This window comes from Mauremys mutica, chromosome 12 (assembly GCF_020497125.1).
Source record: "Mauremys mutica isolate MM-2020 ecotype Southern chromosome 12, ASM2049712v1, whole genome shotgun sequence".
In the NCBI taxonomy this organism is placed as follows: domain Eukaryota; kingdom Metazoa; phylum Chordata; order Testudines; family Geoemydidae; genus Mauremys; species Mauremys mutica.
This window is the reverse complement of record NC_059083.1, coordinates 80801856-80820455: the sequence shown is the minus strand read 5'-3', so window position 1 is coordinate 80820455 and position 18600 is coordinate 80801856. Positions and strand designations below refer to the sequence as shown.

The window sequence follows — 18600 nt, the reverse complement described above, 5'->3', positions numbered from 1 at the left end:
ATTCGTGTTTCAGTTTCTCCGCACTTCCCTTTCGGCAGCTGGAAGCTCTGTTGCGTTTTCTCCTGGGAATCTCAGCACCAGCAGCAGTGCTAGCAGCACCTTGGGCAGTCCTGAGAATGAAGAGTATATCCTGTCATTTGAGACCATCGACAAGATGAGAAGAGTTAGCTCCTACTCCTCGTTGAATTCACTGATCGGTGAGTAGGGGCTCTTCTACCTTCCTCTGGTATTTCCTGCTTTCTTTACCCTCCTCTGATTTTGGTTCTAGATAGATCTTGCAACAGCAGGGGTTTTCCTTATGAGTACATGCCATCATGCTATCTGAGTGGGATTGTATGAAGAAATGAGAGAGGGAGTTAACCTGAAGATCTTGGGGGTGGGGGTAGGGCAGGGAATGGGATGTAGCAATGACATAGCTGCATTTCTGTGGTCATAACTCTATCTTGTGTTACAAATGGTAGGATTCTTGCTAACAACTTGAGCATGAAAAGGGTAGCATCTACTGGAATCTTACAGCCTCTGCAACTTCATGGGCTAGGAAATGGATAGGAGGGCCCTTCATTCTATGGACCTGATAGCTGGGCTCAATGGCATGGACTTCTACCCTCAGTTGCTTTTCATGTAAGCTGGGCTTAGTCTGCTACATAGCACAGTCTTCAAACCTTGTTAGCCTCTGAGGAAGCCTTACCCAATTGATTTTCCATCTAAGTGCATTTGTACATTATTAAATGGGGGGTCAGAAGGAAGAAACCCTGGCTTTGTCCTAATTAGTTGGCAAGACAGCTTGGCATTTCACAGAAATGAGCTCTGAACAGAGTATCATAGGTGATCACTTTACATCCATTATCGCCCCAACTACATCCTCCTGGAGAAAGGTGGGAGAACACCAGCTGCAGCATCTGTTGATCTGCAGAGCACCAAAGCTAAACAGTCTTGTTCTGCCCTGGAGCCTGGAGCTCAGCCCTCTTGGTAATATACCGAATGCTGCAGAGTTGAGATGTTGGTGCCTATAGCGAAGGAGGAAGGGAAATGGATTTGCATTTCCACAGCACATGGTTGATTTGCATGTTGGATGTAGTCTGGCATTTCTTGTATAAAACTGAACTGGAAGCTCTGCACTAAACTAGTTCATTTCTTTGATTATTTTTCTGATGGCTTTTTTAGGCATGTCCGATAGCTACAGCAGCATTTTTCTTTAGCTGATCTTCTTTTTAAACTGGTGTGGTAAGAGCACAGCCAGCTAACATGCAAGGGTCCCAGCGTGGGAAACGGACGCTTGCTCCATGGGCTGGAGAAAGTGCACATCAGAGAAATGATGGGGGAGGCTCATAACCTTCCATTATGGTCAGTTGTGTGGGCCCACGATCTTCTCCTAGCTTTAAAAAAATCCCTATCTACCACTGTCATATGGAGGAGTAATAACCTGTAGTAAATTGGTGAATGAAAACCCTACACATCACACTCCAGTACTAGAAATATTCTGAGATCCTGCTACCAGACAGATCAGTTGGCATCTATTGTAGACCATTAATGAATGTCTGGTCTACAGGCCCAGTCCCTTGAGACAGTTTTAAATGAATCTTGACCCATCCTAATAAAGTGTCGTTAGACTCTTGAACAATCCAGTCACGTTACATAACAGATAATGACCCTGATCTGTGCACAACAGGATCACTACAATGCTGCTGTCCCTGTGGCAGGTTAAAACCTTAGCTCCCTTTCCTTGCCTCCTCTCTGACTTGGACTCTCCTGCCTATCCTTCCATTGGAAATTGCTGCAGCCTGCTTGATGGTTTGTTTGTGTCTCAGAAGATCTTTACAGCACAGTTGAGAAAGAGTCTAGAAATGAGCTGGAGATGAGCGAGGGAAACTTAAGAAAACAAAAAGCGGCTCTCCAAAGCCTCCCTCATTCATATTCAGTCAGGAAGAGCTCATATCCAGCTGTAAACGACATAGCTTATAGAAGTGTTTAAAATTCACAACTTACACGGAATCCCATTACCTTCAGCATTTGCCTGTTTAAAGCTGGAGTTTTTTTCATTTCTGTTAAAGAATTGCAGTCTCCCAACCTGCTCTGTGCTAGGTCCCAAGGGAAAGATTTTTTTCAGAATTTCATCAACTCCGGCCACCGTGTTCGGGCGACCCGTTGCCAGGCAGCAGGCCAGGGGTTGAGTTGACCCTGTAGTGTCCCTCCTTGAACTGACAAGGCCAGCTGGGACGATTGTTAACTCAGATGGAATGTATGGGCCCAAGAGTCAAAGGTATTAACATGACCCCGTTACTGTCCAGTATTAAATAGGGTTAAACAAGGTTCGGGGGTTGATATACAGAGACCTGAGCCTGCTTAGTACCATGGCGAACACATTATTAAATATCCTTTTAACCTTTTACTAAAGATTCAGCAAAGAAGCAAAAACAGTTAGAGAAATTGAAATATAGAGTACGAAGTAAGTCTTTCACTTAGCCAACATTCCTTGTTCACTTTCCCTTTTAATACAGAGTCTCTAAAGGAAAAAGCCCTTGTTTGATACTCTCATAGTAGGTATTAAACATGGTAATAACTGTCTTTTTGGGGAAAGGAGAAGTTAGTTGAGCTGGGCAGAAGCTGGTGGTGTTGCTGATGTTCCTAGAAGATAGCACAAGACAAACATACGTAAGAGGGAAGAGAAAAGAACAGCAAAGACAGAAAATCTGTCTCTTTTGTTGATTTTGCCTTGCAGCCTCACTGCTGGAGAAACACAGGCATGGCAGATGGTCTTATTAGCCATTCCAAGCCCTGGCAAACTTGTACCAGTGTTGAGCTGTTCAGGGCATTGCTTTTATCTGCCTCTCTGGCCATAGACTTACAGCGGTGTTGTAGCCTTGGCCAGTTAACCCACACACTTACTAAACAGAAGGCAAAAGGAGAGGGATAGGAACGAATACAAATAAGGTGGGGAAGGAAGAGAACACACAAAGGGTGTGTGTGTGTGACAATGTCTCTCAACCCAGGTAATATTCAGGATTTAGTCAGAGCCTGTGGAGAGCGTCATCTGAGACCCTCTCTCTGGCCTGGTCTTATACAGACATCATTCAGGATCAGGTTGAAGGTGGTTCAGGGTCCCAGGAGATGGTGGGGGAGGCAGACATAAATGGAGAAATTTGCACCCCCCTTCCTCCTCTCTTGTCTTTGTCAGCTAGCATTTGCATCTGTTTGTCTGTATTTTTTCCCCAAAAGTCTTTTTTATGGACACCAAAAGAGATAGATGGGTGCAATAGCCCATCCCCTCGTTATTTTGTTCACCAACTAGAGCTAATTTCTGATACACCAGCTTTAGTCCATTAATTTCTGGTCTCACACTTCTCTTGTTTACTAGGCATGATCTTAACACAGTGCTTGAGTTAAATTAGTAGAGCTTTTCATTTAGACTAATTCCGTCTTTGTCTCTCTTTAGTCTTTTTTCCCATCAATGTTTGCTGTTAGAGGTTATTATGACACTTTAGAAACTTTCACTCACGTCTCACAGTTGAGTTTACAATGCGGGTCAATTTGTAGGCCCAGTTATTACATCACCATCCTCTTTCTCTTTAGAGCCCCTTTTAGAGGCAGCCAATTGTGTCCATCTTCCTTCTGGGTTATTTCCTTAAATCCTTAAGCTGCAACAAAGAATGGACACCATGTGCAGCTCAGAGGGGTGGGTTTAAACTAAGGAAGGTTTGCTTGTCATCTGCCCTGTCTGAGGAATCACCTGACATTTCTCTTCAATGCCTGCCCCTCTGGCTGGTGGAAGGAGCAATGGGGACTTGTTTTATAGCTGTGGCCATGCCAGGTATTTGAGAAAGGGGAAGAAATGAAAAAGGATTTTTTGGAGGAACAGGTCAAATCCATTAAAAAAAAATGCAGCCCCTAATGTTAAGAAATACAGATCATTCTTGCCTAAAGTTTAACTTTCTGTCCTCTACATTCTTCAGACACACATCCAGCTCCGAGTCATTAGCATTCAGGGGCTTCTTTCTCAATTGCAGTATGTTTTATTAAAGAGTCCTCATTCGCACCCCGTGCCATTTTGCTACAAGGTGCTTGGCATTGACATTTTCCTCTTATTTTGCTTCAAATATCTCTGAGAGGCAATCCAGGAAAGAGGAGTGAGTCCTTGAGCTGCGCGTGTACAGTTCACAAGATGAGCTGGGTTCTGGCAGGTGACTGTCCCTTGGGTAGTTTTGGGCAGAAGAGTCATCTGCTTCTGGCCTCCCATTGCCCTTAAGCTGGCAGCAGGAAGAAGTTTTGGTTACAATAGCTGGTTTGGGGCGGAGGCTAAACCTGTTGCAGCCCTTTCCACAGCCAGATCCACCAGCCGTTAATCTTGCCTCTTTAAATAGAAAAGGGGAGAAATTAGACATTGGCTTTGGGTGCCATGAGACTGAGAACCGTTTTTTCCTACCCAAATGCTATGATTAAAGCCCCTCATTAGCTGTGTCTCATGGTGAAGTGGAGATCATTGCTTGAAAGATAATGCCAAACGCATTCATCAAAGAGGAAAGGAGAAACCTGGAGCAATAAAATGCTGGAGAAGGATTTTGTTTTCTAGTAGGAGAGTTATAAGATTTAATTGGGATGGGGAGAGGAGACTATGCCATGCCATTCAGAACCCCTCCTAAAGGACTGGCTTACAGCAACAGTTACAGTTAGAGATGATTGTGATCAAACTGGGAGGGGAAGGTGCGGGGCAGACCATAGGCAAATGGGAGAGTGAGGGGGCAGATCTTGGGAGTGGGAGCACTGACAATGGACTTAAATTTGCAATTAGACAATTCATTTAAAATCTTGTAAGTGCACATTTACACTGATTAGTAATTAGCTGACAACAATGACCATATTGTTAGTAAGTATAAAATAGTAAACTAAGATACTGACTATATTATATGAAAACTAAATGCCACTGATAGGCTTAAGCAATATTGCACTTGTTTATGCAATAAATATGCTGGTGTGTGTTCCATAGCATGCCATACACTACGTAAAGAATATGGAAAAGCCTAGTGAGATGGGCTGATTGGGAACGGCAGGACACAGGTGTAAGTGAGGAACCAGTGGGACAGTGAGGAATGCCAGAATGGGTGGGGAATGCATGGAGCATGGGAGTAGAGTAGCACATTTTTTTCCCAGCTGTTGAAACTGAGTTGTCTTGGCCACAACCGTGCACCCGATCGAATGTGTAAGGGAGAGGGGGAGTGGGTTAGTGGTGGTGGATTCTGAAGGTCCCTTTGTAGACTGTGCTCGTAACTACCTCCATCCTGAGGGCACGAACCTTTTTCCTCAAGTCTCCTCTGGGATTAGCGAAGCATCAGAAAGCCCCTGCTCTGCTGTGTGGGTCGCTCTTGGGGAGGAACTTTAAACTAGCTTTCCCTGTGGTGCAGACTGCACTGCATAGACCAGTGGGGAAAACCTGGGCTTGGGGCAGCCGTCCTGAGCCCCCTTTCCCCTACATCACTGGGACTAGCCCATTGAGCGTTTTTCTGCATTGCAGTGTATTTTGGGAAGGCGTTTATAATCGATTCCATCACCAGCTTCATCTTAGAGCAGCTTTAGCCTTGGGAACTACTGCTCCTCTGCACTCTCAGAGAGTAGGAGCACAGCAGTCAGAGGGTCCAGAGAGGCTGGAATGGGGAGGTATCCTCAGGATACCCTAGGTATGAGGTTAGGATTCGGTCATGGGTATTTTTAGTAAAAGTCAGTAACAGGTGGCAGGCAATAAACAAACATTCAGGGAAGCTCACAACCTGTGCCTGACTTTTACTAAAAATACCCTGGGGGTGGTGGGACAAACAGAGTGCTGCCGGGGCTTGCCGCTGCTCCAGCCCCCTACTGCTCCTGCAGTAGGGGCTTACCACTGGCACTCCAGTCCCAGTGGGGCTGACCCAACCCCAGCCACTGCTCCGGTGGCCAGGGACCACTGCTCTGGCGGGCCCTACAACTGGTCGCCGGTCAGCTGTTCGGTGGCTCTGGGGCTGGCTGCCGGTCAGCCATTCCAGCAGCTGCTGCTCCAGCAGCCCCTGGGCTGACAGCTGCTCCAGCCCTGCCCCAGAGGAAGTCATGGAGGTCCCAGAAAGTCATGGAATCCATGACTTCTGTGACAGACTCATAGCCTTACCTGTGAATAGACCAAGGGTGCCGCCTATAAGCTGTGTGATCTCTGCAAGAAATGTTAATTCTCCAACTGCTGTCATGCAATATTTTGCCCCTAAGGAGTTGGGCTGCCACTCACACCTACTGAAGTAGCGTTCACAGAGTCATCAGAATTTTAGATCTTTTCTCTATCCGAATCTAGGTCTCACAGGATCTTATGTTTTACTCATGGGAAGAGAAGAGGGAGGTGGGGGATAAATTACAATGCAGAGGTGGGATTAACAGTGACGAGAATTGTGTATCAGAATCCCCATATACCCCTCACTATTCAGTCTGAAATAGTTCAGCTCTATGTGTCAGTCCAAAACTTGTTTTTCACTTCAGGAAGAACATGCAAAAACAAATCAGAGCTGTTGTCTCCAATCGAAAATGCACAGATGCTGAGGTTTTGGTCAATTTGTGGGGTGTGGACTGCATCTCATTTTGGAGCTCCAGGTTTAGAATCACTGCAGTATTTAAAAGAGGCAAAAAACCTGATAAAGCCAAACCAAGGAAAGAGATTAAATAAAGACACTGATGTTTTAATTTGTGTGTGCTGCACAGCTGTGCCCTTGCTGGACTCGGGTTGCAAGGTTGAAGATCTAAACCAATTGTGCTGCCCTGATGTTTGCTGTTAAATTGAATGAAGAGTTACGCACACCCGTACAAAACCAAAACAATCAGTGAAGAAAGGCAATTTCTTTTTGATGTTCATAGCTGAAAGGAATTGTTTTGTAAATCTGTACTGCAAGGTCTATTTAACCAGTGTTGAATCAGTCCAACTAATTACAGAGCTGTCGTTTTAAATTAACTCTCCCCACTTTCCTAGTGCTTTGTCTGTGTCTCGTGGATTTTTTTTATTGTAGTCCATTATGTGAAATGAAACCACTGTTCCCTCCTGCTGTCCGTACCTCCTTTCATTATCACACTGACTCAGGTGGTTCAGGTTTAACAAGGAGCTGTCAGATGCGTCATTCAGCTGAATCCATTCGATGAGCAACACTTTTGTTAGGAAAAAGATAATAATACTGTAGTGAGGGAAGGGAACACACCTCCAAGCACTAACTCGTATGAGTCTAAAAAGCCTTTATAGAAATTCCCTCTGTTCTTTTCAGAAGCTGTTGAGTGAATGAGGAATTGCATTGGTGAAGTCCTCCCCCTCCCCCCCCCGCCCCCAAAGCTTAGATATTTTAAAAATGTCTTGGGGGGTTTTCTTCCTGCTTGCGTCATGAGTGAGGGCGTTATCAGAGGGGCTGGAAATACTGAAAACTAGATTCCCTCCTGCTCCCACATTCCCCCTCCCCCCCTCTGGCTTGCTCTTTCTTTAAAAGAAACCAAACCCTTTAGATTCCCAGCAGCCCTTATGTAACTTCCAGTACAGACCCAAACGCATTGGAGGCAGAAAGCTGAGCAGGCTTCAGGGAGCCTTTACAGCAGTGTTACCTGGCTGGCTGCGTCAGTGAATGGTACACTTTTCCCCCAGGCTTCTATCACCTTGTCTGTCTTGTTTGAGTTGTTTTCAAGGTGAATTTGGTGCTTGTGAAAACTCAGTCGAACAGTGGCCTGTAGCCTGGCAAACACAGACAGGCACTGTGCCATCTTCTTCTGATTATCTTTGGGATTGCAGTCCTGACCTTCTCCAGAGCAGACTTGCTTTGTTTTCTGATGATTTTTCTTTATTTTAAATATGAATAAACAACTTCTAAGGGTGGGGATACATTTTTGCCTTATGGCCAAAGCCAGAATTTGAACCTAGATGTGCAGAAGTGGAAGACATGCTACATTCTTCCCTGTCACTAGCCCTTATTCCCCTAAACTTACACCCAGTGTATCAGTGTGTTGCCTGGTTTTGAACACTTTTGGTTATGGCCTCTGCAAACATAGAGGCAAAATGGAGCATGAACCTTTTTGTAGTCTGGCTCATCTTGCACCTGCCATTACATCATTAAGGGCAAATTTGACATTGTTGCATCTTTGTATAGCCCCAAATTGTTTCCAGGATCGGTGACGATCCTGTGTGAACCCTATGTATTGGAAGAGTGAGGAAAGCTTGTGACAGTTTGATATACTGACAGCCCACAGTCCCACTGGCCAGCATGTTACTGTTCAAAAGGTGTTGTCAACAGTGTAGAGCCGAGAGATCTGCATACGCAGCTCTGGGTAGTGTTAATAGCCATCACTCTGCTAAATCCCTTGGGCTCTGGTGGGATGAGAGGCACTTGAATTTGCAGGTTGTATGAGGCCATGGAAGTTGCGCGCTGCCTCGCAGTTTGCAGAATGCCCTGTCACATCATGGTGAATTTTTCTGGCAAAAGGGAGATTCTCTTGTTTAACCTAGAGAAGCATATGGAAAAGAGCGTCGTCTGTGCACTGCTCAAGCTTGTAACTGCATTCGGCTTCCATTGTGGGCCTGAGTTCAAAACTCAACTGTCAGCGTCTATTTTTTCTTGGCCTGAGTGTCAGGTATAGAAGCTCTCCGAGGAGAGTGCTTGCTTGTCAACCAAGGGACTGCATCTTCCTAACATAAAGCTTTATATTTAGATGCCCCGGGAAGCACATGGGGAAATGAGACAGCTTTCCACACCATTTACAATTCACTGTGACTCATTCGAAAATCCTATTTTAGTTCCCTTTTGTCACTACAGCACCTACCTTATACCTCTCAAATGGCTCTGCTCCCAAGATCGGTGTTATAACCATAGTACATGGCAAATGGTGTAGGAGGTGTAAAAGAAATTGCTAATGTGCCTAAAACCAGTCAAATAAAATGTTCACCAGAGCCTTCTCAATCATACAGAGTCTTATTTATTTGATGTGTAAGGTGTGTTTATCGCTCCCTCCCAGTGCATGTAGTTTGAAGGATTAACTCAAACTTCCACCCTGTAAAATGAATCATAGGACTGGAAGGGACCTTGAGAGGTCATCTAGTCTAGTCCCCTGCACTCATGGCAGGACTAAGTATTATCTAGACCATCCCTGAGAGATGTTTGTCCAACCTGCTCTTAAAAATCCCCAATGATGGAGATTCCACAACCTCCCTAGGCAATTTATGCCAGTGCTTAACCACCCTGACAGTTAGGAAGTTAATAAAGAGCCCTGATACCTTCTTATTAGCATTTAGATGTTAAATACACCTGTGGGATGTATAAAGTCCTGAATGTACCAGCTGCATAGCTAACCTTTAATAGGGCAAAAGGATTTTAATAAATGTATCTGTTCAGAGAGACTCCAGACTTCTTACGCATTGAGTAGACTTAGGACAAGATGGTCAAGTGACTTGCTCCAGGGGACTAGAAAATAAGTATTTTGGATGCTAATTCCGGGCAGATATTCTGTCTGTGTGTCTGTACCCCTTGCAGACTGCCCAAAGGGATCACACTGTGAGAATTTTCTTCTATTTCTTGGACTGTGTTTGAGTGCTTACCTTGATCTTCTCTAACTGCCATTGTAAAGTCCAAGAGCAGCTCATATCTTGGGAGGAAATTAGTCCACATCAGAGGCCTGGGGGTGACTGCAGTTCTGATTTTTGTGTGCTCTCCATGTTTTTCTGTCCTAGGAGTTTCTTTCAATAGTGTTTACACCCAAATTTGGAGAGTCCTTCTACATCTGGCTGCTGACCCCTACCCTGATGTCTCAGATGTGGCCATGAAAGTACTCAACAGCATTGCCTACAAGGTATGACTGCCAGTCTTCATGTATCTCTAAGCTCTTACGTTTTGAGGGGATTTTTCATACTCGGGCAAAGAGTGGGTAGACTGAATCTGCATATGCCCAGTTGGAAGGTTATGGGAAGTGATCGTAGCTCAGTCTAAGCCAGGACAGTACTGGTAGAGAAGGAACTTTAACATTCCAAAATTAAAACACTCAGACAAGCTCTGAGCCAAATAAAAAAGACTATTTGGGGAAGAGGCTGGAATTTTTTCAGAGATGCCATTATTAGCTAGAGGCCTTAAAAACTGAGTTTTGCTTACTTGCCTAGCAAGTAGATCAATCTCTGGGTGATGTCGTACAGCTACTTCAGTAAATTATCCCTATGCAAACTGATCTAGATTATGCAAATGGGACTGGCCTGCAGACTGAAGCCACAATGGCTCTCCAACCCAGGTGAACTAGTACATGTGAGTCTGCATGCAGACACCCTTCCCACTCCTCACCTCTTCAATACTGGCCTTAATCACCATGCTCATCACGTTTCATCCTGCGAGGATGACGAGAAATCCCTGGAGACTGTGGTCACTGGTACTCCTGAATTGCCAGCATAGGGAGCTGTAATAGCAACCCTCACCTTCCACCAGAAACCAAGCACCTGGCCACTTCAGTACTTCTAATCACCAGCAGCCCCCACTGGATTGCGCTGGAACGCCATTTAGACACACTCCTCCCCCCACATCGGGATTCCACCTTCACGGTTGCTCCAACATTAAGACCATGAGCCATTTGAAAGCAAGATATGGTGTCTCTTACTGATTTCTGACTGAGCTCCTGGGTTAGCATGGCTGTAAGAGATGTCAGCAGCAGCATCCACCATTCAGTGTTAAAGACCTGCTGCTTTAAATCCGTTTTTCCCTTAAGAGGATAATTCTTAATTTAAACCCTTTGTTACTTGTTTTGAATACACACATGGGTCAGCCTGCAGACTTCAAGTCTGCGCGCTGTGGTTGTTTGAATATTGAATAACTTCACCCGTTAGGTGATGAACTGAGATCTTCCGTTCGTGACTTAGGTACCAGATAAATCTGTGCATCAGATTGGAAAATCTCAAATTCAGAGATGTGATAAGGGGGCGAAATTAAAGCTTTCAGACTCCCCTTTCTGGACCGCATCATGGTAATTATTAGACTCTTTGCAAAATGAAGCTCTGGTTCTGCTAAAATTATAGGATTGGCGTGGGCATACTGATGATCTAGGTTCTCCTTTTCCTGTCTTCCGTATTTTTCTTACTTTCTTACTCCCTTGCTATAAAAAGAGCTCCATGAGCATTACCAGAGAGGTGGTTGTGTCCTCTAAACATCTTCACTAGCACAGTACAATGCTGCTTAGCCAGCAGGAGCCATGCAGTTTTGAACATTATGGTGTCAGGGTGGGCAATGAATTTTGTGCCAGGACTGGTAAATTTTCATGGTAATTTTTTAAGACTCTGTCAAGTGCCACAGGGCTTAGGTCCAAGTTCCTGTTTCTCTAGAGGCCACAGTCAATTCTGTATTTTGGGGGTTGCTATCCTGGTTTGCTGACTGGTCCCCTATCTTCTGTCTGGCAGTATGCCTAGGACCCCAAAGCCCAGGCATCTTCCGAGGATAGGAAGCTGCAGTAAGGGCCAAAGGCAATTGGAAAAACCTTCTCATGATCATGAGAGCAGCCCAAGTTTCACTGGGCATCAGTGCGTGCACAGCTGATTGAGAAGTGGAGAGCTGCTGCTCAGGAGAGGGCGAAGGAGGGTGAGGAGTCACAGGTTTGTGGAATGGAATGGCTGTCCACTGAGGATTTCGGCAGCTTGAGCGCACAGACCTCTTACATCTCATGCTCCACTTCCCAGGCGACTGCTCTATGGCCCTTGTGCTGTCTCAGAGGCAGTGATGTTTCAGATGGTTTTACACCCTAAATAATTGAAGCATTTGTCTTTGCAAGGATTTTTCAGCTGCAGATACTTGACCTTTTGCCAAGTTTCTCTCTCCCCTCCCTTAGCCATAAGGTTGAGGAAGTGCCAGTGTATGTAGTTCGTTCAGGCACAGATGGCAGTGCTTCAGGCAGCCATGTGGGTAGAGGGAGTTTGGTTCTTAGTGCCTCATGATACTGTGGGTCCCACTCCCACTTCTCTCAATGCAAAATGGTTTCTCTGGTTCCTAAAAAGGAACTTAGCGTATAGGGTCTTATTAAAAACCCATCTAAATGGAGAGCTAAGGCTGCAAATACCTGGTCAGATCTTGCCCTAACTCATTTCATTATGCCCATAAATCCCACCGCAAGGGCTCCTGCCAGGATTTACAGCCTTAACTTCACAGGTCCCCGCTCTTGTGAGTTGAGGCAGATCCTGGAGGCCCTGAAGTTATTTAAATGGAGTTCTTGCCATTGAATTTCCATTTTAGCTTAATCTTGAGTTTGTACCATTTAGGATTTTTAAATGTATTTTCTTAAACACCCGGCGGTGGCTAGAGGTGAGCTGGATAATACCCGGTGAACTCACTGTGCCCTTGAAAATGTCTTGACGTTCAGCTCAGAGAAGATTGTCTGGAGAATCCCGACCCCCACCACCACCACAGGCACACACTTTCTCTCGTCTCTTCCATGGATCCACAGTAGTCCTGGGAGTTTAGGCTTATTTGTCAGAATCCTTAATGTGCTGATCAGAGCTTTGGATGAGCAAAAACGGGCTCCTTTTGGATACTGGATTGCCACAGGTCCATTGTTCCTCTTGAGCCAGACTGTACAGGACAGATGCTAGACACTCATTTCACTGTTGGAAGGCACGTACATAGCACTGTGATGGGCATGGGATATGAACCTGCAGAGAACAGAATACTGTACAGTATTCTGGAGACGTAGGGAGGCATAGTCCATTGAGTGAATGTGGGAGTCACGGGCATGTTAAAGGCACACTCGAAGTCTCAGACTAGGATACTGCCGCGACAGTATTTTAAATCAGAATAATTTTGCTAAATTTGATTTTTAAAAAGCATTGAAATACACAGTGTTGTCTCTGGGGCTGATTAGGCATTGCTAGTACTCATGTTGGGTTGGTTTTAGCCTAGCAATTGAATTTAAAAAATAAATTGGAATTAAAGAACTTTCCTTCCAAACTCCAACTCAGAAAACCCCAAACTTGTTTTCTGGTGTGTCTGTTGAATTGAAAGAATGAGAGCCCAGCGAGTGATGCTGGCCCTTGACGATTCTGATCATGATTAATTAATGAAGCTCCTTCCCAGGTTGCTTCATCCAGCAATTTTCAGTGGAAGGCCGGAGGCTCACTCACCTTGATAGTTACTCCTGTGTAACATGCCCTCCTTGTCAGCCACTTCCGTGCATAAACAAGCAGCTCTCTCTCTTTAGCTGACATTGTTATTCAAAGTTACCATCTCCCCCCACCCCACCCCAAAAAAAAAAGGATGTGATGTGAATACTACAAGAACAAACCTCCAAAAGAAGGGGTAGGAGAGCAGCTGCCTCAAGTCGGTTATTTCAAGCTGTCTCTTTGTATCACTAAACCATGGCCCTGAAATTGGAGGACTTGGTCACTACTTTAGCATAGAGGGATTTCTGTTCCCTTTTAAGAAAAGGGAGGGTCCTTTGTGTAACTCATTTCACTTCATATCCCTGCTATGTACAGCTTGGTCTGACTTCAGCCTCTCTTGAGAGCCAAGCTGACCTGAGTCACTTGTGATGAGGGAAACCTGCCTGCAAAATTCAAGCCATGGACCTTTTGTCACTAAGTTAGTTAATTATGGACTATATATAGTTAGTTAACTAGTTATCTTCTACCTTCCCTCCACTCTCATCATGTGACCTTCTCCCTGCCCCAGATAATGGCTTAAGTGCCAGAAGGTTTTATTTGCACTACAGAGAGGGCAGTGATGTTAGAGCATCTGTGTCTAATGGAGAAGGTGGGTAGCACAGGAAAGCAGCTGTTTCAGACCATATCGGTAGGCTAGCTCAGGTGCCAGGCCTTGTTACTAAGAGCACATAGTGCCTGCTTTATTGGCAGCAGCTGCTCTTGTGTTTGGATAGCATGTGGCTGTACTGTATTGTAACAGAATCGTGACCACTCATGTACCTTTGGAGCCAAATCTGTGACACTCCAGAGGGATTGATTCTCCTAAAAGCAACTGACATTGTGAATTTTCTGCTAGGTCATCTCAGGGGAAGGGAGGAAAGAAGAAAGCTGAGACTGCCTAAAGATCCTCTGGCTCCCTCAAAGAAGAGTGGCAGGACAGAGGCAGTATGTGCTCTCAAGCACGAGTGCCTCAGTTTTGGGTCCACAGTGAATTGTGTGTGTAAAGTGCAAAGGCAGATAGTGCTGCTCCCACTGGGTGCGAGATCTGCCTTTTATGCTCACTGACTGCGTGGATCCCAGCAAACCATGCACACAGCTCTTTCTGTTCACCTGCCTTGTATTTCTATGACTGCCCTGATCTTCTCATGGTTAGCATACTTTCTACTGGATAAAAACCCCTGCAGTTGGGAGGTTCTGTTACCCAGGACCTGATTCTTTTGCCCACTGTACAATGCAGAATCTCCGGGTATTTCAAGAGGTGATAAAAGTCAGTTTGCCCATGTGACTTTTTGGGGATAGCATGAACTGCTGCACTTAGTTCCAGCAGGTTTTTGATGGCGCAGTGGCGCTTCTGTCCCTTAAAAGCACTTCCAGCATGCAAGAGCCAGGTATGTTAAAAAGGAGGAGCAGGAGGGGTCTGAGTTTTGGGGTTTTAAGCAAACTGAAGATTTTTCCTTTTTTTAGAAGAGAGGGTGGTTGTCCTGGGCTGGCAGCATGCTCAGGCTGGAGAAGGTGAGACAGCTGCTATTGATTTCCTCACTGTCCCTCCTCTGGCTGGCACTCGAAGCTACAGCCAGCCAGCCTTCCTTAGCTGGATGGAAAATCATTGCTCTTGCATTTTCAGTTGAACTGTCCTGTTCTAAACTGTTTTTTGAACACTGTTAACCAGTGACCCCTTTTGCTCCAGGGGTGGCTGCATTTCAGTGGTGGATGAAGTGACCTGTATATATCCCTTACCTTTCTCACAGCAGTGTTGTAAGGCTACATGTTTGTAAGGTGCTTTGAGATCCTCTGGTGAAATTTTGTACATGAGAACATAAGAATGGCCACACTGGGTCAGACCAATGGTCCATCTAGCCCAGTATCCTGTCTTCCGAGGGTGGCCAATGCCACATGCTTCAAAGGCATTAAACAGAACAGGACAATCGTCAAGTGATCCCCCTTGTCGGAAAGTCCTAGCATGTGGCTGTCAGAGGCTTAGGGGATACTCAGAGTACAGGGTTGCCTCCCTGACCATCTTGGACAATAGCCATTGATGGACCTGTCCTCCATGAATTTATCTAATTTTTTTAATCCAGTTGTAGTTTTGGCCTTCACCACATCCTCTGGCAACAAGTTTCACAGGTTGACTGGGCGTTGTGTAAAGAAGTACTTCCTTATATTTGTTTTTAGTCTGCTGCCTATTAATTTCTTTGGGTGGACATAAGAATGGTCAGACCAAAGGTCCTTCTAGCCCAGTATCCTCTCTTCAAAAAGTGGCTAATGCCAGGTGCCCCAGAGGGAATGAACAGAACAGGTGATCATCAAGTGATCCATCCCCTGTTGCCCATTCCCAGCTTCTGACAAACAGAGGCCAGGGACACCATCCCTGCCCATCCAGGCTTATAGCCACTGGTGGACCTATCCAGGATGACTCCTGGTTCTTGTGTTATGTGAAGGGGTAAATAACACTTTTTTATTCACTTTTGCCACAGCAATCCTGATTTTATAAACCTCTATTATATCCCCCCTTAGTCTTCCCTTTTCCAAGCTGAATAATGTCAGTCTTTTTAATAGCTCCTTATATGGAAATTGTTCTATACCCGTAATCATTTTCGTTGCCTTTCTCTGTACCTTTTCCATTTCTGATGTATCTTTTTTTTTTTTTTATGGGTAACCAGAACTGCATGCAGTATTCAGGGTGCCAGGGATTTATAAAGTGGCATTTTTATGGTCTTACTGTCTCTCTCTTTCCTAATGGTTCCTAATGTTCTGTTTGCTTTTTTGATTGCCGCTCCACACTGAACAGATATTTTCAGAGAGCTATCCACAATGACCCCAAGATCTCTTCCTTGAGTTTTAACAGCGAATTTAGACCTCATCATTTTGTATGCATAACTGGGATTATGTTTTCCAATGTGCATTACTTTGCACTTATCAACGTTGAATTTCATCTGCCTTTTTTTGCTGCCCAGTCACCCAGTTTAGTGAGATCCCTTTGTAACTCTTTGCAGTCAGCTTTGGACTTAACTATCTGGAGTAATTTTGTATCTTCTGCAAACTTTGCCCCTCACTGTTTACACCTTTTACCAAATCATTTACAGATTTGTTCAACAGCATTGGTCCCAATACAGATCCCTGGGGAACAACGCTGTTTATCTTTCTCCATTCTGACAATTGACTATTTATTCCTATCCTTCGTTTCCTGTCTTCTAACCAGTTACTGATCCATGAGAGGACCTTCCCTCTTATCCCATGACTGCTTAGTTTGCTTAAGAGCCTTTTGTGAGAGACCTTGTCAAAGGTTTTCTGAAAGTCCAAGTACACTGTATCCACTGGATCACCCTTGTCCACATGTTTGACCCCGTCAAAGAATTCCGATAGATTGGTATGGCATGATTTCCCTGCACAAAAGCCATGTTGACTTTCCACAACAAATTGTGTTCATCTCTGTGTCTGATAATTCTGTTCTTTCCTGTAGTTTCAACCAATTTGCCTGGTACTGAAGTTAGCTTATTGGCCTGTAATTGCCGGGATCGCCTCTGGAGCTTTTTTAAAGAATTGGCATCACATTAACTATCCTCAAATCATCTGTTACAGAAGCTGATTTAAATGACAGGTTACATACCCCAGTTAATAGTTCTGCAATTTCATATACGAGTTCCTTCCGAACTCTTGGGTGAATACCATCGAGTCCTGGTGACTTTTTATAGTTTAATTTATCAGTTTGTTCCAAAACCACCTCTATTGACTTCTCAACCTAAGACCGTTCCTCAGATTTGTCACCTAAAATGAATGGCTCAGGTGTGGGAATCTCCCTCACATCCTCTGCAATGAAGACAGATGCAAACAATTCATATAGCTTCTCCGCCATTGCGTTGTCTTCCTTGAGTGCACCTTTAGCATCTTGATTGTCCAGTGACCCCACTGATTGTTTAGAAGCCTTCCTGCTTCTGATGTACTTTAAATATTTTTGCTGTTAATTTTTGAGTCTTTTGCTAGTTGCTCCTCAAATTCTTTCTCAGACTGTCTAATTATACTTTTACCCTTGACTTGCCAGAGTTTATGCCTCTTTCTATTTTCTTGAAGAAGATTTGACTTCCAATATTTTTGCTTGTAACCAGTTCTTTTACTCTGTTTAGCCATGGTGGCCTTTTTTTTGGTCCCCTTACTGCTCAGGGTGTAGAAGTTCAATATTATTATGCAGGACCTGGAAGTGGGCGAGGAAAGAAGATAGGAGGACTCTTTGGGTAGCAGCTGTACTTACAGTGAAAGCTCTTACAGGAGTGTGAAATCTGGATTGGAACTTTTGCTTGAAGGAGGGTAAATTTGGAGTATGGTAGGAAATCCAGCACTGCTTTCCTGAGATGAGAGAGAGAAAAATCTCGTTGCTGCAGGGTAACCCCCGAGTTTGCTATTTGCCCATTGGCAGCTTTTTACAAATGCTAGTGCAGATCTGAGATGGTAATTTAATTATGGGAAGGGATTCCATGTCCCTTAAAAGCCTTTCCCAGTAAATAGCAGAAGGACCTTTTCGGATACATGTTTCCTGACTGACCAAGTGATTTAATAATCTAATAGTGATTGGAGGGGAACTGTTCAGGAGCCATTAATATACGTTTTCAAACCCCACTGTCTTAAGAGTTTAACCACATTTAACCGGAGACATGGGATTTTATTAGAGAATAGATAACTGCAGTTGATGTTTGCACCCTCTCAGTTGTGGAATATTTTGATGTTTCCTAGGCAACAGTAAATGCCCGCCCCCAGCGCATCCTCGACAGCTCCTCCCTCACGCAGTCTGCCCCAGCCAGCCCTACCAACAAGGGCATGCACATCCACCAAGTAGGGTAAGTAGCCTGCTAAACGTTGTTCCCTTGCCAGTTGCAGCTGAGTGGATTTGGGCACTCGCTCCCCACCACACGCCATTCAGCCACCCCAGTTAACTGAGACCGATGGGACACTCGCAGAACTCTTTCTGTCTGGTCTTCCTCTAAACGTTGGTGAAGGAGAAATCCCTGTAAGAAGCTGGGGATTTCCCTCTGGCGCCCTCATCAGGACAAGGAGCAGCCTGGCACACTGACTGCAGGACAAATCCTCGTGCTCTCATCCCTCATTGGTTTGATCTGAGGTAGATGGGACCTACATTTCCCTATAGAGCTGATCTGTCTGCTCTCCACTTGGAAATGGTGAGACTGCATCTAAAGTGATCCAGAGCAAGAATGACATGGGCAAGTGGGCTTTCAAAATGAGCTGCTGTTGTGGTTATTCCCAACTCCAGCCTCTCTCCCCGTGGAAAACAACAACTGGCCATTTGGACTTCGCACCCTTGCAAACGTCATGCCAGAAAACTTCCCAGCGGAAAGGGGACACAAACATGTAAAGATTCTGTAGCCATGTGTTTGTTACTGGTCATGGAACAGGGAAAACATCAGGTTATCTCTGCCTTATACTCTGCAGCGTTGTCATGAGCTGACATGATCCCTGAACTC

General features: G+C 44.9%; 1 protein-coding gene across 7 annotated transcripts in view; it reads left to right on the top strand.

Moving 5' to 3' along the window:
- RPTOR (regulatory associated protein of MTOR complex 1) overlaps positions 1-18600 on the top strand; it is a 284447-nt gene that overhangs the window by 210569 nt on the left and 55278 nt on the right. For all 7 annotated transcript variants that reach the window (XM_044983138.1, XM_044983137.1, XM_044983135.1 and 4 more), the window contains 3 exons: positions 39-197; positions 9701-9819; positions 17855-17958. In XM_044983138.1, the coding sequence (XP_044839073.1) occupies positions 39-197; positions 9701-9819; positions 17855-17958 (382 nt within the window). The remainder of the gene's footprint in view (positions 1-38; positions 198-9700; positions 9820-17854; positions 17959-18600) is intronic.